This window comes from Auxenochlorella protothecoides (genome assembly GCF_000733215.1).
Source record: "Auxenochlorella protothecoides strain 0710 unplaced genomic scaffold scaffold6, whole genome shotgun sequence".
NCBI classification, from domain to species: Eukaryota; Viridiplantae; Chlorophyta; class Trebouxiophyceae; order Chlorellales; family Chlorellaceae; genus Auxenochlorella; species Auxenochlorella protothecoides.
In genome coordinates, this window is record NW_011934399.1 from 231,456 (window position 1) to 257,320 (window position 25,865).

At 64.3% G+C, this 25,865-nt stretch overlaps 11 protein-coding genes across 11 annotated transcripts; 6 read left to right on the forward strand and 5 right to left on the reverse strand.

The window, feature by feature from the left end:
* Positions 1–349: 349 nt before the first annotated feature.
* On the reverse strand, positions 350–2,071 carry F751_5222 (Splicing factor U2af large subunit A; the record flags this gene model as incomplete). Its single annotated transcript, XM_011402821.1, has 6 exons — positions 350–469; positions 676–786; positions 1,029–1,184; positions 1,345–1,456; positions 1,603–1,708; positions 1,804–2,071. The coding sequence occupies 6 exons, from the start codon at positions 2,069–2,071 to the stop codon at positions 350–352; spliced, it is 873 nt and encodes a 290-aa protein (XP_011401123.1).
* Positions 2,072–2,730: 659 nt separating this feature from the next.
* Positions 2,731–3,730, reverse strand: F751_5223 (Uncharacterized protein ycf21; the record flags this gene model as incomplete). Its single annotated transcript, XM_011402822.1, has 4 exons — positions 2,731–2,869; positions 2,980–3,081; positions 3,201–3,340; positions 3,500–3,730. The coding sequence occupies 4 exons, from the start codon at positions 3,728–3,730 to the stop codon at positions 2,731–2,733; spliced, it is 612 nt and encodes a 203-aa protein (XP_011401124.1).
* Positions 3,731–4,448: 718 nt separating this feature from the next.
* Positions 4,449–5,518, forward strand: F751_5224 (putative Bax inhibitor 1; the record flags this gene model as incomplete). The annotated part of the gene is made up of 3 exons (XM_011402823.1): positions 4,449–4,583; positions 4,684–4,925; positions 5,092–5,518. The coding sequence occupies 3 exons, from the start codon at positions 4,449–4,451 to the stop codon at positions 5,516–5,518; spliced, it is 804 nt and encodes a 267-aa protein (XP_011401125.1).
* Positions 5,519–6,491: 973 nt separating this feature from the next.
* On the forward strand, positions 6,492–9,576 carry F751_5225 (Polyribonucleotide nucleotidyltransferase; the record flags this gene model as incomplete). The annotated part of the gene is made up of 7 exons (XM_011402824.1): positions 6,492–7,022; positions 7,631–7,870; positions 7,964–8,215; positions 8,282–8,417; positions 8,567–8,610; positions 9,067–9,183; positions 9,298–9,576. 7 exons carry the CDS (start codon positions 6,492–6,494, stop codon positions 9,574–9,576), a joined length of 1,599 nt encoding a protein of 532 aa, XP_011401126.1.
* Positions 9,577–10,213: 637 nt separating this feature from the next.
* On the reverse strand, positions 10,214–14,184 carry F751_5226 (Phosphatidylserine decarboxylase proenzyme 3; the record flags this gene model as incomplete). The annotated part of the gene is made up of 9 exons (XM_011402825.1): positions 10,214–10,559; positions 10,830–11,326; positions 11,508–11,639; positions 11,848–11,898; positions 12,088–12,429; positions 12,723–12,986; positions 13,168–13,428; positions 13,579–13,829; positions 14,001–14,184. 9 exons carry the CDS (start codon positions 14,182–14,184, stop codon positions 10,214–10,216), a joined length of 2,328 nt encoding a protein of 775 aa, XP_011401127.1.
* Positions 14,185–14,580: 396 nt separating this feature from the next.
* F751_5227 (hypothetical protein) lies at positions 14,581–16,633 on the forward strand (the record flags this gene model as incomplete). The annotated part of the gene is made up of 8 exons (XM_011402826.1): positions 14,581–14,702; positions 14,844–14,953; positions 15,092–15,237; positions 15,439–15,496; positions 15,697–15,927; positions 16,091–16,246; positions 16,347–16,516; positions 16,598–16,633. The coding sequence occupies 8 exons, from the start codon at positions 14,581–14,583 to the stop codon at positions 16,631–16,633; spliced, it is 1,029 nt and encodes a 342-aa protein (XP_011401128.1).
* A 196-nt stretch (positions 16,634–16,829) lies between these two features.
* Positions 16,830–17,354, reverse strand: F751_5228 (hypothetical protein; the record flags this gene model as incomplete). Its single annotated transcript, XM_011402827.1, has 1 exon — positions 16,830–17,354. The coding sequence occupies one exon, from the start codon at positions 17,352–17,354 to the stop codon at positions 16,830–16,832; it is 525 nt and encodes a 174-aa protein (XP_011401129.1).
* A 991-nt stretch (positions 17,355–18,345) lies between these two features.
* F751_5229 (hypothetical protein) lies at positions 18,346–18,992 on the forward strand (the record flags this gene model as incomplete). The annotated part of the gene is made up of 2 exons (XM_011402828.1): positions 18,346–18,433; positions 18,583–18,992. 2 exons carry the CDS (start codon positions 18,346–18,348, stop codon positions 18,990–18,992), a joined length of 498 nt encoding a protein of 165 aa, XP_011401130.1.
* Positions 18,993–19,534: 542 nt separating this feature from the next.
* F751_5230 (Pre-rRNA-processing protein esf-2) lies at positions 19,535–20,879 on the forward strand (the record flags this gene model as incomplete). Its single annotated transcript, XM_011402829.1, has 5 exons — positions 19,535–19,732; positions 19,832–19,901; positions 19,999–20,099; positions 20,232–20,483; positions 20,658–20,879. 5 exons carry the CDS (start codon positions 19,535–19,537, stop codon positions 20,877–20,879), a joined length of 843 nt encoding a protein of 280 aa, XP_011401131.1.
* Positions 20,880–21,444: 565 nt separating this feature from the next.
* On the reverse strand, positions 21,445–23,001 carry F751_5231 (hypothetical protein; the record flags this gene model as incomplete). Its single annotated transcript, XM_011402830.1, has 6 exons — positions 21,445–21,540; positions 21,674–21,762; positions 21,901–22,041; positions 22,185–22,343; positions 22,477–22,641; positions 22,830–23,001. The coding sequence occupies 6 exons, from the start codon at positions 22,999–23,001 to the stop codon at positions 21,445–21,447; spliced, it is 822 nt and encodes a 273-aa protein (XP_011401132.1).
* Positions 23,002–23,877: 876 nt separating this feature from the next.
* Positions 23,878–25,014, forward strand: F751_5232 (Cobalt-zinc-cadmium resistance protein CzcN; the record flags this gene model as incomplete). Its single annotated transcript, XM_011402831.1, has 3 exons — positions 23,878–24,124; positions 24,339–24,569; positions 24,767–25,014. Coding segments are annotated over 3 exons (726 nt in total), but the record flags the coding sequence as incomplete, so codon positions are not given.
* Between the last annotated feature and the right edge of the window lie 851 nt (positions 25,015–25,865).

The following is a 25,865-nucleotide window of genomic DNA, read 5'->3' on the forward strand; positions in this document are numbered from 1 at the left end:
AGCGGCGCCGGGCCGGGGGGGCGGCGGGGGGGGGGGGGGGGGGGGGGGGGGGAGGGGTGGGCGCACACCATTGTGGCTGGTCGGGACATGTGGGAGCCGGCACCAAGGTCTCTTCATCCATGCGACAAGGGCTGAAGTCCTCATCAAGTCCCGGTTTGGCCCATGGGGAAAATTGACGGGGCTCCAGCAAACCGACATGACGGACCTTGCTGTTCCCGGTCGCGCGGTCCTTGACAAGGTTGAAAGCCAGGAGGCGCCCAAATGGCAACAACAACTCTTGGACCTGGTTCCCCGGGGGAGGGGGGGACAGCGTGTTTAACGACTGAGGGAGGAGCGGGGGCGGCCAGGCCTACACAAGCCCATCTGAGGCGCACCATCTTCGGCTGCCCCAGCATCCCAGCACCAGGCCCACCTGTTCCTCAAACCACTCGCAGGGCAGCCCGCCGATGAAGATCTTGTTCGGCGTGTCCTGTGCGGGGCGAGGAGGCATTGCCGAGGGGGTGGTTGGAGGCAGGCCGCAGGTGAGGCTCTGGACCATGACTCAAGTCCTCGTCCCTGCACAGCCACTTCCCCCTCCCTGCCGCGCCCCACACCCCTTCAACCCCCGCGCCTCGGAGAGGCGGTCCACCCCATGCCAGGCATGCGCTGACGAGCCCACCCACCCCCCTCGCACACCTGCACCATGGTGCGGATGATGCCCATGCGCGGCAGGTCCATGCACGGGTTGGGATCCACGGGTCCCAGCATGATGGCCAGCCCAGGGTCGTAGTTGTTTGGGCGGCGGATCTGGCGGCGCGGGGCGGGGGGAGGGCGTGAGTGACGGGGGAGGGGCAGGTGCCGCAGGGCCGTGGCGGGTGCCGCAGCGCCGGGGCGGGCGCCCCTCCGCCAGCACAGGCAGCCGGCCGACGGCACGCGGCGGGCATCCACCGCATCATCAGCCGGTTCCCAGATTGGGGGGAGGGGGGGGATCCCAGGCTGCACGGTGACGCGCGGAGCCAGTCCACTCTCACACACCCCGTGAGCCCCACCTTGAGGGGGTTGGCATGGAAGATGACCCCGTCAAGGGCCATGAGGTTGGAGGCCTCCTCTATGCTGCGCAGCTCCAGGAAGGCGTACGTCCTGTCGGCGTTGTTCTGGGCCATGTGCAGGCCTGTGAGCCCGCCCTCGGAGGCGCCGGGGTGCATCTGCGGGTGCCGTGGGTGGAGGTCCGGGGGCACATCAGGTCCTGGGCGGCACAGCCACCTCGCAGCAGCCAGGGAGACCTCGGCGCCGGGGACGCGACCAGACACCCGATGCCGGAGGCTCCCCGCCTCCCCACCCACGCACCAGCCTCCCTGACCTCACCGGGAACAGCTTGCAGGAGATGATGGGGTAGCCCGGCCCCGCACACCCCTTCACTTGGCTGATGAGGTTGTTTATGAAGTGTCGGAGCTCGGCTTCGTGCGTGGTCGCCGGCCTGCGGGGGGAGGGGGCCGGGTGCGCGCGCGTGGGTGATGCGTGACACGTCACGGCGCCCACGCGCGGTGTGCAGCCACCCGCGGGCAGACGGCCCCCCCATCCCACCGCCCCAGCCCTGCCCTGGTCTCAGACCCCAGGCCTCACAGGTTGCCGATGTAGATGCGTTTGGCCGGGCGTGCGGCATCGGGGTTCACCAGCTGGTAACGCGCCAACAACTGATCCATCCAGTTCCGGTAGTGGGCGATCGTGCCTGCGTTGGAGGAGCGGGCGGTGGGGGGGAAGGGTCACAGGAGCCACACCAGGAGTGCTGCAGGTGGGAGACACTCTGCCGTGGGGCCACCCCACCTGCCAGGTAGTCGATGTGCTGTCGCAGTTCTACCTCGCTGCCAGGTACCCCCTCCTGGGGGAAGCCAGCGGGCCCAGGCTTCCTGACGCCCTCGAGGTCGGCAGACATCGGTCCGTCGCCGCTCTCGCCCGGGCCCGGAAGAAGGTTCCCACCCAGCCTGTCCAGGTTTCTTGTGTGGTAAAGTAGTAAAGGAACATGGGAGAAGGGGTGGGAGAAGGAGCTGTCGCCCTCCGCCACCCCCCCCGTCAGGTCACCACCGCCCTCCATTCGACCCGTTGGCCTGTGCACTCTCCAGGGTGCAGGGCCGCTCCACCTGGCCACCAACTAAGCGACGAAAGTTCAAAGTGTAAAAAACAAGTAATAGAACCGGTGTCACACTGGTCGAGTGGAGTGCATGAACCCCCAGCGGTTTGCACGGAGGTGCATCTTCGGGGTCCATGCCCCGGTGCCCAGGGTCTCTCCCTGCCGCCCGTGAGTGACTGTGCAGCGGGCCTGAGACTACTCCCCTCGTTTCGTCATCCTTCAATTCGTTCTTAGATCCGTCGCGGCGGTCCAATGGACACCGGCGTTCAGCCACACCCGACCGATAGTACGGATTGGCATTGCGCCGGCAACCTGGGGGCTAATGTACTCCTTCGACCTCGAACCAATTTTTCCTACCTCGAGACACGATCACTCTCACGACCTCGTCTCCTAGTTTCCGGCTACGGTAATGCAACAATTGCTGTGCATCTCAGGGAGTTTCGATGACCGTCTGTCCGTGCATGCTTTGGGTAGTCCTCGACACTTACAAGTGGGTGGCCCCAGTCAGGCCGGAGAAGTTTCTTACGTGTCCCCATCATTCCAGACCTCGCGGGTGCTCACGGACGCCCCGCACTCATTCGGAGGTCGCTTTGAAGGATATCAGCATCCTCCATGGGTCTACCCTAGTGCACAGGCGGTGAGGAGGGCCCCAGCCACTCATCCATGCCAGGGGAGAAGACCTCTTGGATGACCGTCAGCGGCTGCCCAGCGTGCCAGAAGATGTAGTACCGGCCCCAGAAGGGACCTGGACGGCCGAATTCCCTGCAGTGAAGGATGTGGCAGGGCATCGAGTTGCTCTGCACGGAGGTCTGGAGGATGGAAACTGACAGCAGGAAGGGATGCACAGCACAGCAGACGGATTAGACACTCACCTCTCCAGCTCCTCATTGTGACCACACTCGACGGTCAATATCTCGCGATACAGCTCCGTCTTGCGTTCGCTCAGAGATGTCCAGATGGGCTGGGCTTTGTCCCTGTAGCAGGCAGGGTGCCGGCGTGTCGGCTGGCATGCGTCCGGCGCCGGCAACAATAAGTGATTGGTACGCCAGGCTGACGGACTGGTGGTGTCGTCTCAGGCGGGGGGTCCTGACACAGGCTCATGCTGCCCATACCGATGGCCTCCCCACCCCACACCTCTATCCCCTCCCACGTGAGATAGCCGTCCACGCTGTCTGCCCTCCACCACGAGCGGGCATACACCAGCGCCTGTCGTCGCCGAGTCCGCAAGAACACCTGCACTTGGGTCCGGACCAAGAGGTGTTGGGTGCGCCAGAGGCAGACCTCACACAGGCAGCCCATGCCTTGCGACTGGCTCACTGATCCCTGTCGTCTGGCACGCCCCAGGACGCACCCTGCATGGGGTGCTTGAGAGTTGCATGCCCGTCGGCCTACCTGTCGCAGGAGGAGCCCCCCGCCCATGACCTCTGCCTCCTCAGGCAAAGGGTCAGCGTCGCTGTGTAGGTCCATGCCCACGCAGTCGACGTTCACCTCGCTCTGGGTCAGCAGCGAGAGGTGGCGCGTCACCGAGCCATCGCTCAGCAGCAGGAGTCTCCAGGGTGGCGCCAAGGACTGGGGGTCCGATCCAAGAGCAAGCGCCTCGGTTTCGCTGCCCTGCGGCAGCATGGATTCGGGGAGGGGAGGAATGCAGGGAGCGTGGCATGGCTGGCTGGGCCCGGGTCCCTCCTTTGGAAGTCACACCAGAGCAGCTAACAATCGGTCTGCACCTGCCAGAGGAGGGGGCTGTCCAAGACTCGTCCACGATGGGCACCGGATTCTGCTGAGGCATCTGATGGCCTGAGCAGGGTGTTGCGCGAGAGGACGCGACCACGAGAACTCGATCGCTCCTTCATGGCATGAGGGCGGAAGGCCCTGCTCCAGCGGACCTCTGAACCCGGTTGTGGGTTCCCAGCGACAGCTGGAGGTCGCGCGGTTGACATGGACCGGCAAATAATTCCTTGCCCTACAATTCAGAGTTGTGCGTGGAAGGAACGTTGATGCTCTCGAGCAGCAAGGTGTTGTCACTGCATGGCGTCGACGATGGTACAGGCTCCTACAGCCGATACGACGCTGTCGCGAGCAAGAAATAACAACTACGTGCGCCCTGGAATAATTTGTCTTGCTCAGCGGTATGTAATGATTCGTGGTCATAGCCCAAAGGGGGTAACCAGCGGCGACATGACCCTGCATGCTCCCTGTCGTATTTCTGGCGCCCCAATGATCTCCGGGAGCTCCCCGGCTTCCGGGAAGTGCAATCCAGGGGTGTTATATCGCATGGAGGAGTTCATCCCGGCCTGAAAACAATTAAACTACTTCGATCCAGCCCACCCAGATTGTAATCGAAATGGAGTTCGTGGATGGCTTGTCCAGTGTGTTTGGGGCCCGAGGCCCCAGAACCTTCGACTCCCTGCTGAAGTTCACCGACCTGAGCCCCAGCACGCAGCGGCACATGCAGAAGGCGCGTCTCTTGCCAGCTGATGTGGTAGAAGCCTGTCGATCTGTCCGGCCCCAGCCTTCGGGCCACACACGTATGAGGCCCGGCACCGCCCTGACCCCTCCCTCCCCTTCCCCCTGCGCAGGTGTATGCCACCCTCGCCGTGACCCTGCTGTTCGCAGCAGCGGGATGCTACATCAACATGCTCACCGGGGTTGGAGGGATGCTGGGCGTGCTGGGCTTCATGGCCTGCACCATCTGGCTGGGCTTCACCCCCGCCCTCCCGTCCACGCTGCGCAAGCGTGAGGGCCTCCTCATGGGCGCCGCCCTCTGCCAGGGCACCTCCCTCGGACCCCTGGTCAACCTCACGTACACCCTGCACCCAGGGTGCGACGGGGAAGGGGGAAGGGATCGTGCATGGCCTGACGCATCGTGTTGTGGACATTGCCATCTGCGCTGATCAGGCTCACCATTCTTTGCATGCCGACCACGCCAATGCTGCACACGATGCCATCGACCCCCTCACCTGGCCCTTCCGCTCCTCGCCACGCAGTGTCCTCCTGACGGCGTTCCTGGGCACGGCGGCCATTTTCCTCTGCTTCAGCGGCGCCGCGCTCCTCGCCCGTCGCCGATCCTACCTCTTCCTGGGCGGCATGCTGTCCTCCGTCCTGGCTGTGTTTGCCACGATGCGCCTGGTCACGTGGTTCACGGGCGGGGGTGCCGCACTGTTCGAGGCCGAGCTCTACCTGGGCCTGCTGGTCTTCCTGGGCTATGTCCTGTACGACACCCAGCTTGCGGTGGAGAAGGCGGAGGCGGGGGACAGGGACACAGTCCGTGCCGCCCAGGACCTCTTCATCGACTTCATGGCCGTCTTCGTCAGGCTGCTGGTCATCCTCCTGCGCAACGCGGGGAAGCGGGACGAGGAGGAGGGTAGGGACCGAAGGAGGTCGCGAGGGGGCCGGCGGCGCACCGAGCTTTAGGATGCTCCATGGGCCGTGCTGCGACGTGTGAGAGCGGGTGCGAAGTGCGGCGTCTGCGGCGTGTGAATACCACCTCCCGGTCGATGTGATGTATGTGTGCCCTTGTTCTTTCACCTCTTGAGGTATTATTCATGTACAGAAGCGGATCATCCTAGGAGGAAGGTTTTGGACTCCGTGTGGTCAAGCACATGTCAATGTGCTGGATCACACTATGTGCAGACTGAGGCGTTCACGGGTGCAGGCAGGGAGTTTGGACACAACTTCAGTCGTTTAAGTACACCAACCCTGTCTGAGCAGTTGCCATCGAGAAGAGCTATGGGAGAGGCCCAAAGGAGTAAACCTGGAGCTCGTCTGACACAGCCGCGGGCAGCGCAGCCTCGACCCTGGCCCCCGAGGATGGGCAAGCCGGCCGTGGCCGACATCACACAAAGGAGAAGGGGGGGGCTACCGTATACCATTATCTCCCGTTGCCCGGGGAAAGGGCAAGGGCTACGTGCGATGACAAATTAACCAGCATCTGCCTCATTCGCACTTGCATCGGGAGGCAATGCCGTGCACATTCACCACCCCCCGGCCGGCACCCCACCCCCTCCTCGAGCCCTTGCGGGGACGCTGCCCATGTCCTCAAGCCTTCACCTTGTACCCTAGGAACCTTGTTACATCGAGATCTTATTCTTTGCGGCGATGCTCTCGTCAGGCCGCCCTATCCTCGGCCGCCGAAGCCGGCTCGAGAGCAGCCCACCCCGAGGCCCCGCCCGCCATACATTTCGACAAGCATGAGCTCGTGCTTGAGGTTGGGGATCGAAAGGTGTGTGGTCTAGTGAGAGGCTTCGTGTTGCATGCTTGTGGCCCCGTGGTGTGCGGCTTGGGTCTGCGCCTGGTGGGCCGACAGCACCGACAAGTCCCCACCCCCTCGGTGTTCCAGATCACGCTCGAGACCGGGGAGATCGGGAGGCAGGCGTCCGGCGCGGTCATGGCCCGGGACGGGGACACCATGATCTACACCACCGCGTGCTGCGATGCCGCACCTGAGGAGGGCGCGCCTGGTGCAAGGCACGGCAGTCCCCTCCAGGTGCACTATGCCGAGCGCTTCAGCGCCGCGGGGCGGACCTCCGGCGGGTACGTCAAGCGCGACGGCCGCGCCAAGGAGCACGAGATCCTGATCTCGCGCCTGGTGGACCGCCCGCTGCGCCCGCTGCTGCCGGCCGACTGGCGCCGCCCCACCCAGGTCCTGTCCTGGGTACTCAGCTTCGACGGTGCGCGCGGCACTGAGGCACTGGCGGTGACCGCTGCCGGCGCGGCCCTGGCGCTGTCCGCCGTCCCCATCCGCGCCGCGGTGGCGGCGGTGCGGGTGGGCCTGATCCCGGGCAGGGGCCTGGTGCTGGACCCGGACTCGGAGGAGGTGGAGGCAAGCGTGCTCGACCTCCTAGTGGCCGGGTCGGCGGAGGGCCTGCTCATGGTGGAGGCGGGGGCCGAGTTCGTGACCGAGGCAGACATGCTGGAGGTGAGGGGCTCTGGTATACTGTGTAGCTTGGAGGGGGGGAGCCTTCGTGATCGCATTTCGACGATGGCATCGAGGTGTACTGATTTTTCTCCACCCAGGCTGGGGCCCGGGTTCCCTCGCTTCCCTCTCCCTTGCCTCGCTGTGCACGCTTCCTGCACTGCGCATTGTTTCGGCCGGTGATGACAGAAACCTTTACGGCATCGGAAAGCCCGGCCCAAAGAGGCAGGGCATGACGCTACACATGGTTAGGACGGTATCTGAGGCCACCCTGTTCTTGCCCTTGCGCCCTGCATGCACGCCGGGGTAGGGCCCCTCGAGCCTGGCCCTGTCGAGGCCCTCGGGGGGTTTGCCTTCGTGGCAGCCCCGGCACAGTGACCCCATCATGCTACTACGGTGGTTTCGCACCTGTCCATTGCGACATCGCAACCTTATGCGGATGACATTTCGTGTGCCACTCTGCTTCATCATCTGGGCGGATGAGATGCACGCCCTGCAGCAGGATGCAGTCCCCCTTCTGGGTCCTGGCTGCTCATGTCTTTACCGTTGGAGGACGCCCGCGCCGCCTCTCTCGCTCAAACATTGTCTGCCTCCTCTTCTTCACGCACCAGGCCATCGCATTTGGGCAGGCGGCGGTGCAGAAGATGTGCGTCGCCATCGATGCCTGGGCAGCACAGGTGGGCAAGCCGGCCGCCGAGGCCAGCGAAGCGTCCGACGCCGGCGACCTTGAAGGCTCCGCGGCCCTGGACGCCGTCCGCGCCCGCTTCGGCGACGCGTACGAGACGCTCCACCGCTCCGCGCTGGACAAGGCGGGGCGTGAGGCTGCCCTGCGCGCGCTGCGCTCGGAGGCGGTGGACGCCCTGGCGCCCGCCGTCGCCGCCGCCGGCGACGCGCCCGCCCCGGACGCGGCCGCGCTGGGCGCCGCCTGCCGTGCGCTGGAGCAGGAGACGGCGCGTCGGCTGACCGCGCGCGAGGGCGTGCGCATGGACGGCCGCGCGCCGGACGCGGTGCGCGGAATCTCGTGCCGCGCGGGCGCGCTGCCGCGCACGCACGGCTCCGCGCTCTTCACGCGCGGCGAGACGCAGGTGCTGGCCGTGGCCACGCTGGGGTGCGAGGAGGGTGTCCGCCGCCTGGACTCCATGGCGGGGCAGGAGGACGACCGCTTCTACCTCCAGTATTTCTTCCCGCCCTCCTGCGTGGGGGAGACGGGGCGCCAGGGGCCCGCGGGGCGCCGCGAGATTGGCCACGGCGCTCTGGCGCAGCGCGCCCTGGCCCCCGCAGTCCCGCCCGAGGCGGAGTTCCCCTACTCCATCCGCCTGGAGTCCACGGTGACCGAGAGCAACGGCTCCTCCAGCATGGCCACCGTCTGCGCCGGCTGCCTCGCCCTGTTGGATGCCGGTGGGTGGGTGTGCGTGCTTTCTTGAGAGGAGGGGCCGAGGGAGAGAATGCATCACCCCCCCTCCCCCTCATCCTTTTGCACACGACCCAGCGCCGCTGAGTGCCCCCCCGCCAACAACCACCCCACCAAACCCCCCTACAACCACCAGGCGTGCCGCTGAAGGGCCTGGTGGCGGGCGTGGCCATGGGCCTGGTTCTGGACGCGCAGGCGCCCGGCGGCTTCCGCGTGCTCACCGACATCCTGGGCGCGGAGGACGCGCTGGGCGACATGGACTTCAAGGTGGCGGGCGATGCGCACGGCATCTCTGCGCTCCAGCTGGACGTCAAGGCCGCGGGCGGCATCACGGGCGAGGTGGCGGCGGCCGCGCTGGGCGCGGCGCGCGCCGCGCGCCTGGCGGTCCTGCGCGCCATGGGCGCCTGCGCGCCGCCGCCGCGCGGCAGCCTGGCGGCGCACGCGCCGCGCCTGCGCCGCGTCCCCGTCCCCGCGGGCAAGCTGGGCCTGCTGATCGGGGCGGGCGGGCGCACGCTGCGCGCGCTGCAGGCCGAGCACCGCGTCAGCCTGCAGCTCTCCGACGGCGAGGGTCCGGGCGGCACCGGCGACGACGGCGCGCCCGCCCCGGCCTGGGCCGCCATCCGCGCCGACTCGCAGGCTGATGCCGACGCGGCGGCCGAGGCCATCCTGGCCCTGGTGGACGAGCCGGAGCGGGGGCGAGTGTATCGCGGCGCACGGGTCACGCAGGTGCTGCCCTTTGGCGCGCTGGTGGAGGTGGCGCCGCGGCGCGAGGGCCTGCTGCACCTCTCCGAGTGGGCGGCGCCGGGCGCGCCCCAGCCCCGCCTCGCCGCCGACGTGGCCGCCGTGGGCGACGCCGTGGACGTCCAGATCCTGGACGTGCTGGACGGCGGCAAGCTGCGCCTGTCACGCAAGGCGCTGCTGGACCCGGTGGAGGGCTACGACGCCGAGGCCGCCGCCGCCGCCGCCGCCGAGGCCGGCGCGCAGCGGGGCAACGGCGGCGCGGACGACGGCGCGAGGTACAAGCGCCGCCGGCCGCGGGGAGAGGGCGCCGGCAACGGAGCGCCGAGGCGGTACGCGCGGGGCCCGCCGCGCGAGCGGCAGGCCTCGCCCGACTCCAGCGCCGCGTCGGCCGACACCACCGCCTGAGGCGGGAGGATGGTGTTGGCGTGGAGCTCGTCAGTCGCGTCGGCGGAGACGGGGTGGAAGCTTCCGCTGTGCGGCACCGTGCCCATCTCCAGCCGAGCCATGCGGTTTTCAAGCCGGGATGTCGGCGGCGTTCTGTCGCGCAGAGTTCGACACCCGCTGATGCACCGCCGAGCATCTCCACCGCCTTCATTTTTGTTGCAGAGGAGCACCCGATGTTAACGTCTGCAAGCAGGGTGCGCCTTGTCTCCATCCCCTCAGCAGCTGCCCGACCAGACACTGAGCTCCCCTTGCCTTTCCTTGACTGCCCCCCGAGCCCTAAGCTGGCCAGGCAGGCTGCTGCTTGCCAATTTCCCTGGCATGCCGTCCCAGCTGCCCCTTGCTCAGGCATGTACCCTCCCCGAGCGACCCTGCTGTACACCCTATGCTCCCTGTTACCCTGCACTGTGCTCCCACTGCACATGCAGCCTGCCATGTTGGAAACGACGCGGCTTGCCCGCGCAGTATCGATCTATCAGGTTTGGGAGAAGGGAGAGCGTGCCAGGTGTATTGAGTGGCAGCGACACAGCAGCCGTCGGTTGTGTTGGAGAGACAAAGACGTGGCCATCGTGTCAAATGGATGCTGCCCATGACGCCTGTGTCACGTGGCGGAGACGTAGCCGCCGTCGCTGGATTCCGAGCTGTGGCTCTCCTCCCCCATCGCAGTCCCCCCCAGCTCAGCGCCCCAGCCAAACGGGCTGCTGCCCGGGGCCAGTGTGGACGCGACCCTGGGGCTGGCCACGGGGGACATGGCCATGAGTAGGCCAGCCTCGTCCCGCGCCGTGTCCATGCCCTGCGCCCTTTCCTCCAGGGGCATGATGCCCGCGGTGGCGGCGGCCGTGGAGGTGGCCAGCGCCGCCCGCTCCTCGGCCGGGGTCTCCAGCGCAGAGCCCGCGTGCACGCCGACCCGCTCCCCCACCCTGACCAGCGTCTCCAGCGACTTCCTCCTGTGCGTGTGAACAAGGGGATGGGAGGCTGTTGCCTTCGAATGCAGAGGCATCTGGGGATGTAGGGAGGGACAACAGCGGTGGGAGGGGGGGAGGACCTCCTCGCCTGCGCAAGTGTACGTGTGTCTCAGGAGTTGCCATGCGCAGCTTGGGAACGGTCCCGCCTGGGCACTGAACCTGCAACCCTCCCCCGCCACTCAACCCTTCGATCTCCTCCTCCCTCCCACCCCTCCACCCCTCCACCCCTCCTCAACACCCTATTCCCCCCACCCGTACTGCAGGAGGTCCTCGTCCCAGACCACGGGGTGGGCGTCCGGGAGCAGGAGGATGCAGGTGCTGCCGCCAAAGGCAAAGTAGCCCAGCTCCTGGCCCTTGGCCACGGCGTCTCCGGGCCCCACACTCCACACGATGGACCCCACCAGGGTCGCGCCCACGGCCACAAAGGCCACGCGCCCAAACTCGGGCGTGTCCAGCCACAGGATGGAGCGCTTGTTCTCGGTGAACACGTCCACGAACTCGCTGTGGATGGCGATGGGGTTGACGGTGAAGAGCTCACCCGGGACGGGGGTGATGGACACCACGCTGCCCCCCAGCGGCGCGTGGAAGCGGTGGTAGTCCTGGGGGGCGAGGCGGAAGATGGCCAGGGTGCCGCGGGCGTGGGGCGCCGAGAGCTCCCGCTCGGGCGAGGCGTCGGCCAGCAGGCCGGCCACCGAGAAGCGGCGGCCCTTGATCCAGAACCGCGTCGCCTCGTCCACGCTCTCGTACACCTGCCGGAAGGAGAGGTGGTTGTGGAGCGTCAGAAGAGGGGCCACGTGTTGTCGGCTGTCACACCACTGGCAAGGGAATGGCCAGCAGAGGGAGAATGCTCCAAGGTCTGGGCACATCTGGCGCCACGAGCTCCGGGCCTGAGCCGGAAACACCCCCGCCCTGTCCATCGCCGGTCCTCACGATGAGGCGGCAGTCGGCGCAGGAGACGATCACGCTGTCTTCTGTCGGTGAGGCGATGGGCCGCGCCCCTGGCTTCAGCTCCCTGAAGAAGAACTGGTTGAAGGTCCGGAAGCTGTCGATGGGGTCCCGGATCTGCGGGCGGAGGAGGGTGTGAGGTTTCAGGTAGAGCATGGCCAGGGTGACAGGAGACGTGACCGCAGCGATCGCGAGCATGCGGTGTTGGGATGCTGCATGGCCGCCTGGCGTCCGCACGGGACCCTCCCAGACCGGGCTCAGAGCCTCAAACATCAACCCGCCGTCATCTGGCACCCCTCTGTTCCCCTGCGCCCCCCCTTGGCACCTCGGACAGGTTGAGGTCGTCCTTGAAGAGGTGGAGGAATATAGGGATGTCCTGCGATGGGCTTTGTAGAGAGCGCTGAGTGAAGGAGTGTGCTGTGCTGTGTGTCCCACCACAGACGTCCGTAGCCTCCTGCCTGATACGCCAGCGGATGATCCCTTTGGCACTTGGGGTCCCACTTTCACAAGCAGCTCATCCCTGTCAATATCAGCCCCCCTTTCCCTCTCTCTCCCATCCGCCCACCTTGACACTCTCCGGGCTGTCCATGTACCGCCCCTTGGTCTCGGACATGGATTTCAGGCGGGCAAAGAAGCCCTCCCGCATCAGCACCCGCCCCATGCGTGACTGATACATGTTGCGCATGGCCAGCGACAGCACCACGCCCAGCTTCTCCTCGACGACCAGCCGCGAGCGGCGGTCCACCACCAAGATGTGCGCCGCCTGGGCGCCCAGGCGCAGGCCACCCACCGCGTACTTGTTGCCGCGCAGGATGCCGGAAGGCGCGCCGGCCAGGGGGTGCGTCAGCCACTCGGTCATACGCAGCATCCATGCGCGGGACGCTTGCTGCGCCGTGCTGTACCCGCCCTGGGAAAGGGTTTGCGGGAGGGGGGGCATTGATCGAGAGGGGGTGAGAGGGGGCGGGTACAGCATACTGGAGTGGGGAGATGAGGGAATGGGAACTTCACATTCACGGCTGACTTTGCGGCTGGTGGACTCTAACTTGGTGTCGCAGCTGGGGGATGCCATGCCATGACCGCAATAGAACGAGCTACAGTGGGTCCCCAGTCACCGCTGAGAGGGTCCTGCCACTTCTACCAGCCTCCATCCCACCCCCACCACCCCTTTTGAACTCCACCTCCACCTCTTTCCCCGCCGACCTTGAGCGTGGCGGAGGGCGTGGTCGGGGCCAGCCCCTCGTCCAGCACCAGGGTCATGTAGATGAGGTTGGCCAGGTCCTGACCGGGGACTAGGGCCGCGCCGTCAACAGGGCAGCGCTTCATGAGCGAGGCCAGGTCGCCCCCGCTGTGCACGCGCGTCATGCGGTCCGCCAGCTGAGCGATGGGCGTGGCGGCGCCCTCAGGGTCAGCCACCCGCCGCCACAGGCCCTCCAGGTCGTGCTCCTCCAGGTCGGCGCCAAAGGCCTGGGAGGGGGGGGAAGAAGGGGTGACAATCCCGGGTGGGGGGGGGGGGGGGAATATCACCATGGTAGAGTATCCATGACACACAGAGGTTCGGCCCCCAGCCTCCTGCGGCACACGGGACTTCCAAACCACCCTTCCCTCCTTTCCAATGCCCCACTCCTCTACCCCCCCCAAAACACACCTGCATGAGCATGACAAACTCCTGATCGTTCAGGCTGCCGTTGCCGTCAAAGTCGGCCAGGGGGAGCAGGCGCGTCCACAGCTGCGACTCCAGGGCGCGCGGCGAGGAGGCCGCCGCCGACACCTTCAGCCGGCCGGCGTGCTGGGAGGCCGAGCCGTCGCTGCCGTTTGCCGACAGCAGGTCGTGCCAGCCGCCCTCGGGCAGGGACCTCGCCCCCGGCTCGTTGTCAAAGTAGGTGGCGAGGTCAATCTGACACCAGCACTGCAGGAGCGAGAGGGTGTGATGAGGTTTCAGGCAGGGATCTTCCCCTCTTTCCGCAGGGACTGGCAGGTTCAGCTGCCGGGAACAGCACTCGTAGACTCGTCCTCAACCCTGCACAGAGTCAAACCACCTTCCACCCATATCTCCTACCTCCAGGAAGTTGTTGAGCGCGCCCTTGTACTTGCCGCCACGGTAGATCGCGACCCGCGCCAGCGTCGGGCCGGAGCGTTGCAGCACAAAGTGGCTGCTGGCCTCCCATGTCAGGCACACATCCTCGTGGGCAGGGGCCCGTATGCGCGCAGAGGTCAGGGTCTGGCTGCCGATGGAGAGCACGGCAAAGTAGGGGCGGTCCCGGCGGACTTGCAGGAGCTGCGCGCAGTGCAGGGTCAGCTTCAGCAGGCCTGGAGCGGCAGGGGGGGTGGGAGAAATGTGTCATCAAGGAATGAGAATGGACCCAACCGTGGACACGAGCGCTGTATCTCGGTCTAATGCACCCTGTAATGACCCCAGGGAGGCCTGGCACTGATATTTGATTGGTAGGTCGCCCCCCTCTCCTCTTCCGGGCTTCTCACCGAAAGTCTCCTCCTCGGACACCTGGCGGGGGCCGTCGGGAAAGATGCGGGAGGGCAAGCGGGCCTGTGGCAGCCCCTTCCCCGATGCATCGTGATCGGTGTCCTCCGTGTGCAGTCTAGAGCGAGGGGCCGCTGCGTCCTGGCCGTGACCACGGCGCAGCAACCCAGACACCTTCCTCAGCATCGCGTGCTACAGAGCATGCATGGCTCACAGATGCTGCATGGGATGGGCTTTTCCTGCTACGAATGCTTCCACACGGTGCTTGGATCGCTGTGAACAGTGCTAGATCTGGGTTCGCTCGGCTGCCATTGTGATTCTTACACCGGAACACGCAAGGCGCGAGATAGTACAGATGCATGAAGCAACGCTGTTTGGGAAGACAGCGCCTGCGCTCCATGGGCAAGCGAATCATATGTTGCTTGAAACAATGAACTGATTAAACTCTGTGGAACTTCACACCGCCAAACGCTCAGCGAGAGGGGCTTCAGCCTCGCGACAGGATTCGTGTCCCCAGAGAAAGCGCCTAATCCTGCATCTGCACGCCTAAACCGGTCATTTGTCGCTCACTGGCTCAAAAGGATGTGGAGCACCGCCGCATGCATGTCCCCGACGGTGCCAACGTTCGAGCATGGACGCCAGCTGCGCCTCCTCAGCGGGTTGGCAGGGGAGCGAGTGTTCAAGCATAGCGTTGTCGGGCCCAGGTACGAGGGACCCCGTGGTATGATCTTTGGAAGCTACCTGCTCACATGTGACGCCGGGTTGCCTGCATCGACTCCTTCTGGCCTGAAGGGTGGGACGCCTCAGCTACCTCCCACTCACCCTTGCCGCCCTCATCAAAGCAGGCGATGCAACCTCAAGCGCACAATCCACGCCTCTGCCACCACCTCTGGGTCTACTCTGGTGGAGGAGGAGGTGTACATGGAACGTTTCAATGGGTACAGGCGGCAAGGAGGTGAGGAGCTATGTCTATCGCTAGCAAGGGATAAGCTCAGAAGACCTTGCAATTTACGAGATGTTCAATGAGATTGACAACACTCCGACCATAGCTGCATAACGCCAGCTCCCTCCAAACACCCAATAATCAATGCAGACTACACTCCATTTGAGCTGATCGAGTACACAGACAAGGCAATGCAGCACGAGATTGTCATGCCGGTGGCTGCAGGGATAGAAAAGTGCTACAGCATCTGGAGTGACCGCCTGAACTGGTTGCAGTGGTTTGACATGATTGAAGAGGTACGTTGTGTTTGCAGGGGCCAGTCACCACCTGCGGCATGCATGCTGAACGGGGAGAAGCCCTTGTCATCCTTATTGGCAGGGTGGAATGCCATTTCTGGTGGCTCTGAGAAATGATCAGATGATGATGAAGGCCAGCGCAGGCAAGCAATCAGATTGTTCACGGCGGCACCACATTCTAAGGCATATTTCTCCATGCAGGTGGGGTTCCATGAGGATGACCCCAGCCTCGTGTCTGCCTTCTACATGTACCGATGGGGTGAGCGCAAGGATCCTGTGTAGCTTGCCTCGGAGTTTCTTAATGCACCATGTATGGCAAGTGGGTTTCTGAGACAGACACTGTTTCTCAGTCATAAAGGGTTGGCCCTGTGATGCCTCCTCGGACAAGCATGGCCCCTTTGTCACCCTCCTCCGTGCTGCCAAACCCCACTCCTGCCCTTCTTACGTCCTCCACCCCAGCCCGCACGCCTTACCTGGAGTTCTACACGACCTTCAAGAGGACAGAGGCCGAGCCAAACCGGTGCATTCTGGAGGAACCAGTGGAGGGCACCCCTTTGGTTATTGCAGTCCTCTTCCAGACGGTGGAGGAGGCCAGGGCTCAAGCGTCTGCATCTGGCACAGTTTCCAATGTCCTGGAGGGCAAGGAAGGCGGCACAGTCGTGACGCTGCGCATCTCCTACCAGCTCGCAGGTAGGGGTGGAGATTGGGAGGTGTTCAAGTACAGTGAAGGCTAGATCATTGAATGAGATTGGAGGGCATGATGGCCAAGCATCATTAGAAATGCCTTGGTTACACATAAATGTCATATGATGTTTGCTACCCTTCCACTCGGTTCCACCACCACATGCCTCAGTGGTCCTGGATGAGTTTGCCGGGCAGCTGGCGGTGTATGCTGACGTGGAGGAGAAGCTGAAGGCGTGCATGGTGCGCATGGCAGCATTCATCGAAAACGTGGATGAGGCGGCGCTGGCAGAGTGCCGGGGCCAGGACCAGACCCTGATCACTGATGGTGAGGGGAATCAAAAGGGCGTCGGCAGTGGCGGGCACAATCCTAAATCCATATTGAATGGCACAATCTAAGCTCGAAAATGCCACATACCAACCTGCAGGCTTCCCGGAGCAGCGAGCGCGGAGGGGGGAGGTGGAAGCAGAGCGCCAGGCCGCCATCGCGGCCCATGAGGCGCGGGTGGAAAGCGCGCTGGAGTACGTCACGCAGGAGGGTCAGGTGATGCAGGACGAGGCGACGGCCGCCAGCGAGGTGGCCGCCGAAAAGGCGGTGGTTGCCCAGCAGGCCGCGCAGGCCGAGGCGGCGGCCGCGGCCGCCGCGGCGCCGGTCGAGGTGAAGAAGGCGCCCACGAAGCGAGGGCGCAAACCCAAGAAGAAGGACGGTAACTGAGTGTGAGGCTTGTGGTGTGATTTAGGGTCGCAAGGATCGTGGTCTCCTCCTTATGCCGCTCTAATTGGAGACTGGCCGAGGACTCCAGCGCGCTTCAAGGGTCAGTCCAGGGGCGAGGGCAGCGGGTCAGGAGGGATAACCTTTACTGTGTAATTACCTTCGTATCTCTGTACAAGGAATGCACCGCAGTTACACATCAGCCACAGAGCGCACTCAAACTCATTCCATCACGGAGCGTCCTGGCGGTGTGCCGCATGAGGACGAGGCCCATGGGCAGGGCCAGCGGCATCACCACGGCGGCGGCGTGTTGCGGCGGGAAAGCGGGGCGCAGCATCATGTCGGGGTGCGCGGCCAGCTCTGCGGCGCGGGCAATGGCGGCGGCGTGCGACTGTTTTCCGTCGCACAGTCCCGCGTCGGCCTCCTGCAAGGCCGCCGCCAGCGCCGGGCTGGGACTGCGCAGGCCTGCGGCGGCCATCAGCCCCGTCAGCGAGCGGGCGGCTCGACCACGGCACCACCGCGCCAGCCCCTCCTCGTCGCGCCGGCCCATCCAGTCCGCCACGGCCTCGGCCGCCTGCGCTACTGTCTCCTGCCCCCGACCTTGCACGATTATGACCAGGTCGCCATCTGGGCTGGGTCCCAGGACCTGCAAGGCAGGGTCATGCGGGTCAAAAGGGGCCTGCAGCAGAAGGATAACGGACACCGCGACCTCGGGGGCACCCATCCCCGCCAGCTGGAGCTGCCAGGCGAGCTCGCCCAGCGTCGACAGGTCGCCGGTCGAGCAGGCACCCTCCGCACAGGCGAGGGGTGGGGCGTGCAAGGGCTTGATCTGGGGGAGGCTGCCTGGAAGAGCTCGTGCCAGTTCGGAGGCGAGGTATGAACCTAGGGTGTGGAGCCATGAGGGTTCCTCCTCCTCAGCACCCATGGGAATGAGTGTCACCGCGATGACAGGGTCTTTAGCGCACGATGCAGGAGGTCTCGAGTGGGACCCCTCATCTTCACCGAGAGCGAGCGCTTGCAGTGTCAGGCTTGCCCTGGGAACAGGACCACGGGGGTCTACGAGTGCTCTCCAAGCCAGCCCAGCGCCTGCAGAGATGATCTGGGCGAGGTGTTAAGCTGTGCCGGCGGGGGGGGGGAGATCGGGAGGATAGTTTACGCCCCCCTCAATCGCACCTGTGAGGTACATCAGCCAGCAGCTGGCCAGGACGAGTGCCCTGGACGTGTACCTGTGCATCCTGGCGTTTCAGATTCATGCTCACGATTCGCGACGCAAGATCTGGCCGCGGCAAGCTGTCTTACCCTGCTTCGATAAGATAGGTTCAATCATCCTCCTTTATTTGAATATATGCTGTATCACTATTTCAACGCATGTCGGCACGGGTATACACATTTTTCGCTTGCTCGCGTATCTGCGCCGGGGTGGATTCTGGCGGGAAACAACCCTTGATCTCGTTTCCTTCGGATAGCTCGTTGCAGGAGCTGATATCTCCATCACTGGGCGCGTCTGACCCCATCAAAATCTGTAAATTCGACATTTCGTGAGTGAACAAGCCATGCAGTGCGCAGTACACCGTGCTGGTTCGAGCTTCCTCTCCGAGACTCGTGTGACCGGGAGCGCGCACAACCACTCGACTCCCATCTGGCCCGATGCCACGCGGGCACGCCAGCATGCCTGCCCAACGACATGCAGGATGTTCGCGCGCACTTCCCGGCCCATGAAGCCGTCCACATCCACCAAGGCCATCACCAGCACCGCGCCCAGGGAGTTCAAATCTCAATCTGGCAGCCCCGCTTCGCCCCCAGGTCGGTGTTGAAACTGGCAGGCGCGCTGATTCTGGCAGCGGGCATGGCACCGCCGTACTCACGGCCATGATGGCCTTGCAAGGGGGGTGCAACAAGGAGGAAAGCAGTGAGACATCCTTCATCATCCACAAGTCCCCCCCCCCCCCCAGACGACAGCATCCGCTTCCACGGGGTGCACCATGTCGGCCTCCTCTGCTCCTCCCTCTCCCGCTCCCTGGACTTCTACTGTGGGGTGCTGGGCCTGGCCATCAACCCCGACCGCCCCGACGCCAAGCTGCCCTACGCCGGGGCCTGGCTCTGGATCGGCCCGGAGATGATCCACCTGATGGAGCTCCAGAATCCCAACCCCAACCCCACCCCCGACGGCGTGGGGGATGGCATGACGCGCGACCGGCACACGTGCGTGGGGGTGCACACCGTCAAGCCCCTGGAGGAGAGGCTCGAGGCGCACGGCATCCCCTTCCAGCGCTCCGCCAACCGGCCCGCCATCTTCTTCAAAGACCCGGACAACAACTGCCTTGAGGTAGTGGAGATCCGGCCGTGGCGGCAGGGTCAGTGACGTTCTTGTACCATCGATCGCTGGCGATGGCGGGAAGAGGGTCTTGACCGCGCAGGCCAAACCTGGTGAGCTCCACCCACCTCATGAAGAACCCTTTCGTCCACCTGATATCCAAAACCCCTGTATACACCCTGGTATGCGTCCCATATCCCCTTGAGTCTGCCGGTCTCCATGGCGTCCAGGAATGCCGTGCAGCGTAACAGCTCGGCGCCCGGGCCGATCATCTGTTGATTCGAGTGTTTGATTCACCAATTCCATCCCCTCATCTGTCCTTGCCGTGTCCTTCGCCGCCTTCAATTACCTACTCGCTTTCATGCTCTGTAAAACATCACCTTACATTGCTCGGAGTTCTGCTGCACATGACGCCCTTTTGCTTCCCGAGGTCTTGACATGCTGCCGGTCTTGAGGTAGGGGACTTCGCGCGCTGTACTCTGGGCGCGAAGGCACCCTTCGAGACAAAGCTCGTGAAATGGTCCCAGCGGGGCCGATGGAGGGTGTATGGTGAATAGTTTGTCAACTTTACATATTTACAGCCAGCCAACATGGCCAAAAATGAGCCCACATCGTCGGAGGCAGTGGTCGCGGCAGGGGAGCACAGCGGGGACACACACACAGCTGCAGACACAGAAAGACCCTCCTCAGCTCTTCCGGCGGTTCTTAATAAGAAGATGCTGCAGAAGATGCAGGAACAGTACGAGCGGCGCGGCATTGTATACATCAGTCGCATTCCTCCCCACATGGTGGGTGCTGTCGCAAAGCTATGATCCGTAAGACCGCCCGCACTTGGACCTGGCGAGGTACATCAAACCGCCAAACAACTTCCCTTTTCTCCCCTGCAGAAACCCCAAAAGCTGAGACAGCTCCTGGAGCCATATGGTCAGCTGGGACGCTTGTACCTTGCCCTGGAAGGTATGTGCACTCCCCAGGTCCAGTGCAGGCCGTATGCACGATTCTTGCTCCTGCGGTGGCCTGGTCCGCAGCAACATGCCCCCGATCTCGTCCTCAGATCCTCGCCTCCGGCGCAAGCGTAAGGAGAAGGGCGCCAACACCGGCAAGAACTTCACAGAGGGCTGGGTCGAGTTTGAGGACAAGCAGAATGCCAAGGATGTGAGTTGGCTGAAGGCACATGGTTCGCTGCCATGGACTGGAGGGTACCCTGTCTCAGTATTCGCTGGGCACACTGCACATCTGCCGCACTGCCTCACAACCTGCTCTCGACTCACCCCTCCTCTGAGCCAGGCCGTCCAGCTGCTGAATGGCCAGCCCATGGGTGGCAAGCGTCGGTCCGCCTACTTCTACGACCTCTGGTGCCTGCGGTATCTGCCCAAGTTTAAGTGGGACCATCTCACCGAAGAGATCAACTACCAGAAGGCGATCAAGGAGCAGCGGATGGCGGTCGAGGTGTCTGCGGCCAAGCGTGAGCGCGACTTCTACCTGGCGCAGGTGGACGCCAGCAAGGCCCAGGCGGCCATGCTGGAGAGACGCCGTGAGGTAAGAGACCCGGGTGCTGATGCTGGGGGAAAGGTGGTGGTGGAGCGGTGCCTCGCCGCCGTGTCCTTGCATGTGGACACAAGTGGTGCACAGCTGTCCCATGTGAAGAGTTGCAAGCAGTTCCAGATGCCTCTCGCTGCACGAGCACATCCCTTTGCGCCTCTGCCTTTGCAGCGCTCGGGGGCGGAGGCCACACCTCCAGCAGACCCCTCGGGCGGCATGCCTGCAGAGCAGCCGCAGGCGGCCGACAAGCCGGCCAAACCTGTCGTGGTGAGGCGCTATGGGCAGAGGAAGCCCAAGGCCGACCCCATCCTGGACGACGGCGTCCCCAGTCTCTCTGGGGGCCTGCTGAAGCAGCTGGCAGGTCGAAAGAGGCCGGTGCACGCACGGAGCTGATGACTGACGTCTACCACTAGCAGCTGACCTTGCCGCGGCGCGTTTGTTGCATTTGCTGTACAAACAGTTTGTCAGTTCATGCATTAATCAGCGCAGCTTGGGGACATTGCCTCCTGAGCTGGCGGCCGGAGGGGGCACTCGAGGGGTTATGGCTCGGCCTCATGAGAATCACCGCGACCTCTGCATGCACCAATCGACGGAGTGTGTTTCAAGGACGCAGCTTTCCAGAAGCCCACACGAGCATCAGCAGTTGCCGGGGTTGAGAAGAGAGGCGGGGTCTGGCAGCACGTTTGGGTGGCCTTGCTTCAATGGGGAGCTTGCCTGGATCGCCTCTCCCTCCATCGAGGCCTCGGGGATGGGTGTGGGTGCAGCGCTGCGTTCAGCCGGTGCACCCAGCAGTGCCGTGTCCTGGGGGGTTTGCCATCAGTTGGGATCAGGCGATGATGCGGCCATGAAACCCGTCACCACCAGGCCATCGCCTGCAGCAAGACATGTGCCACAGCCTCTGCACATGGCAGAGGCAGGGTGCTCCTGCCCTTGGGCAGACAGCATACCATACCCACAGTCAGGACCATTCACCACCCACCGGCAGCAGGCTCTGCGTCCCCTCTAGCAGGGCGATTGGGGCAGCTGGAACTCCATTGCTGCCATCCTTGAGGTCCTGTAGGTGCAGGGAGTTGGCAGGTGGATGTCCACACAGTCAGGCTGAGACTTCGCACCACGACCCAGAGTGCAAGGGACGATGCATCTGGCAGAGCCCCCTGCCGGTGAGGGCTGCCGCCGCAACGCCGCACCTCGAGCTGGGACAGGGTGGATCTCTCCAGGCTGTGCGGCGTCATGTTGAAGGGGTCCTCCGGCAGCGGGGAGGCCGGTTTGGCTTGCACTGCAACCAGGTGAGAGGGCAGAGGGGGAAGAGGGAGCGTCTGTCTGAGCAGGAATCATCCACACCTTGTGGTATGCTTGCACCATCAGGGATCATACACAGCAGCAGGCATCGATGTCCACCATCCACCCATCTCACCAGGCGCAAGCTGCGGGAAGAGGCCTGGGCTGCTGGGGCTGGGGCTGGCGCTATCTGGTGCGTGGTCCGGGGTCAAACCCTCCCCCTCCAGTGCCTTGACGGCCGCGGCGACGTTGCTGGTTTCGCTTGTGCTCAAGTTCTCTGCAAGAAAAGTACCAGGTGCACGGAGCGTGACTGACATGCGGGCGGGCGGCGTCCTGGAAACTCTTCATGAATGTGTACATGGTGGCCCTGTGAAGAAAGACCAACACAGGCTCCACTCATTCCCACACCTCATCCCTCACCCTGGCTCGTGCCCCGCTCGAATGTGTGCGCAGCTTCCCTATCATTGGAGGCCTCCATCTCTTTGGCGGAAAAGTTCAGGGATGCGAGCTGCTGCCGGAAGTGCTCGATGTCTGAGCGAACGTCGCGTGGAATGTGATGACTCTTCACAGCCTCCAGTCCTGAGTAGAGGGGGACAAAGAGAGTGTAGGCAGACAGGCGGTGAGCAGCGAGGGCGAGGAAGGCTCAGATCTTCAGAACGCTGGGCGAGACCCTCCCCGCATGTCCTGCCATGCAAGACCCCGGAGTGCATACCCTGCATCCCGGCGTGCAGCGACCATGCCACGGCTTGAAAGTCGGCAGAGTCCTCGAGGGGCCAGACGCTGCCGGCCTCTCCCTCCTGGCACCGGCTGATCAGCGCATCTGCCTGGCGGATGGCGTCGCCCAGCTCGTCCAGAGCAGCCAGCAGCGACTGTTCCCCTGTGGTGGCGGTACACTTGTGTTTGGGGTACACACGTGGGACAGGGACGCAAAGACAGAGCTCTCAAACACAGAGCTTTGATAGAGAGACGTGCCACATGGAGTGGAACCCCCGTGGAAACCCCACTCTGAGCAGACGAGACAAACAGGCTGCCATGGCACATACCTCATCGCCTCCACCACCGCACCTCCAAGGAGCTCGTCATAGGCAGCATGCATCTCCAGCTCAGTGAATATGAGGGACACCTTGGCCACATACCGTGCCAGACGCAGACATTCTGGCCGGTTGGCTTCGGTGTGCAGGGCATGCATGGAGATGCTCACCAGAGACCGCTTCAGGTCCTCGAATATGGGATGCATGGGGGATAGATAGACCTGCGAGGACATTAAGTAGTCGTTGAGGTGTGGTACACGGCATTCCTGCATCCGTTTGCATCCCATCATGGGGTGCTCACCCCTGTCGGAGGTGAGACGATGCTCGACGAGTTCTGGGCCAGGTAGCGAGCGCGAAACTTGGGGCAATGTGGACGATGATAGCACAGACTGTCAGGGAAGAAGCTCTGGATTGTTTTAGGTCTTAATGCAGAGCGCGGCTGCTGTGTGTTGGACTGACAGGTCCAGGTGCGCTCCAGCTCCCCGGGACCCCCCGTGACGCGGTTGATCGAAGCATGCAGGTGGAGCAGGATCGAGCATGGCATGGCAAAGGGGTGCGTACAGCACCAGCGCCATGCCATCGCATCTTAAAGCTCCCTCTTTCACCATGACCCTGCCCCTGGCAAGGTGTCGGGTCACAGCTCCGGCTGGACCTGTGCTTCTACACCCTGCACCCGGTCGGCTGGTGGCACGGGGAGTCGGGCCTCCTCGCCCCTTCACACACTCCCTGCAGGCCGTGAGACGAGTGTGTCGAGCAGGATCAGGGCCCTTGGACATCAGCGAGCCCTTCCATGCGATCCAGACCACCGAGTCGGTTGCGACCAACCCAGTAGACTACGACGCCGAAGCCCCGTCCCCGCGCTTGCTGGGCTTCACCTTTCAAGATGTGCGCTGGTTCTATGGCAGGGTCCGGGGCCGCGGCTCACTCCCAGACGCGGAAGTACGGCTCCCTAGACACCCTCACTTCCCACCAGTACTGTTCTTGGATCGGAGGGTGCACACACCTGGCTCCCCCCGCCCGCCCGCTGGTCTCTCACCCTCCAGGCTACAAGTTCCTCTCTCCTCTTCCCACTCCCACTCCAGGTATACTACTATTTGAACATAGCGTACTGGAGCCTGCTCCTCCTGTCGGTGCTCACCGGCAACGACTTCCTGTCCCGCATCGCCCAGTTCGAGACCTACACCACCGCCATGTTTGTGGCCTCCACCGCGTTTTCGACCTTCTTCGGGCTGAAGTGGTGGCATGACGCGCGGCGGGAGCTGCGCAGGGAGCAGACCAGCGACTGGCGGGCACTGCTCCGTTACTCCTGGAACGCCCTCTTCTGGCTAGGTGGGCGAGACTGAGGGGGGCGCTGCGGATGTGACGCTGGAGGCAGGCACTCTGCTAGAGTCATTCAGGCGGGGACCACCAGGGTTGCAACATCACATGTGGAAGCACAATCACGGACCCACAGTCTGCATGTGATGTGCCTGCGGCAAACCATGACTATTCAGGCCAGATTCAGCACCCCTTGGCCACCCCCCCACCCCGGGGCTCCCTGCAGGCTTTGTGCTGTGGTACTCAGTGCCGCCCCTCACCGTTGTGACCGACTACGCGGGCACTGCCGGCTCCATAGCCTGCGTCTACGGCGTGGTGCTCACGCTGTCCTCCGCGCTAATGGTGGGGGTGTACAGCTTCCTGGGCGAGCCGCAGCTGCCAAGGAAGCTGGTCATGATTGGGCCCTACTCCGTCGTCCGGCACCCCCAGATCCTGGGCAACTTCCTGTTCATCATGGGTGAGGAGCTTTCTCTGGGGGAAGGGGGGGGGGGTTGTTGGTGGGAAAGAAGGCGGGAGGCGAAGGGGGGGGGGCGATTTGCTGGTGGAAATAGGGACTCGGAATGTACGGAGCTCGACCAGTGCCCCTTCTGGACAGACCAATAACATGACTACCTTATGTGCGCTCTCATTGGTTGGCCCCTCACACCTTTGCAGGCTTCTCGCTGGCCGGCGGCGCGGTGGCCGCCACGGCCGCCTTCCTCCTTTCCTTTGCGCTGTACCGGGTAACGGTGGTGCCGCGGGAGGAGCAGCTGATGGAGAGCAAGTACGGGCAGGTGTACCGCAAGTACATGGAGCGTGTGCCCGCCTTCCGGTGGGGCTGGGTGATCCTGGGCGTGATTGAGGCCGTTCTCCTCTGGAGGTTCTCCCCTTGGTCCATCACCCCCGCATCAGCCTACTACTAAAGAGCCGCACTGCGCCGTCAAACCTTCCTCTCCTCCTCGCTGCACCATGCCTCAGTACTGACGCAAGACTTTCTCAGGACGCTGTAACAGCTACTTCTGTTTCGAGTAGGGGGAGGGGAGGGGAGTGCAGGGTTTCAGGGGTGGGGTGTCGGCCCATGAGAAGGGCAGTCCCAAAGGCGGGTGCGCCCGGGGGGGGCGTCGTCGTCGTCCATGCGCGCGCGCGAATCTCACGATGTCGGGGTTTCGAATCCCGAGACACACCGGGCGGAGATGAATGCCCTCCGACTCCAGACTCCACCATATCATGCGGTTTCATGACCAGGACTGGGTCCTTGCCACGCCCGCATCGCCAGCGAGGGCCACGCAAACATCGCAGGCATGCTCTGCCTGAGGGCGGTGTGGCGCCGGGCCCGGCCAGCAGGGCCTGCAGGCTCGCGCCGCTGGCTGGCCTCTCCGCCCCCCCTCCACCGTGACGACCGCGACCTGGAGCTGCTGAGGCGGTGGCAGGACCGTCTGTCCCTGCCACCCACCCCCCCAGGACTCCCGCCTGGGCGAGGAGGTGGCCGAGCTGCTGCACACCGTGGTACGCCTGCGCCGCGCCTCGCCCCAGAGCGCCGTCCCCGACGACCTGTGCGCCGCCTTCATGACACACTACTCCCGCCAGGACGCCGAGGCTCGGCGCGCCATGCTGCGCCGCATGGCCCGCGACTTTGGCGCGCCCAGCGGCGACGTGGCGGCCGCCGCGGCGCGGTACGCCGCGGCGGCCCGGCGCGGCGCCGACGACCCCACGGCGCACGCGGCGGCGGCCGCGCTGGCGGCCGCCGCGCGCCCGCTGCACGCGCACCTGCTGG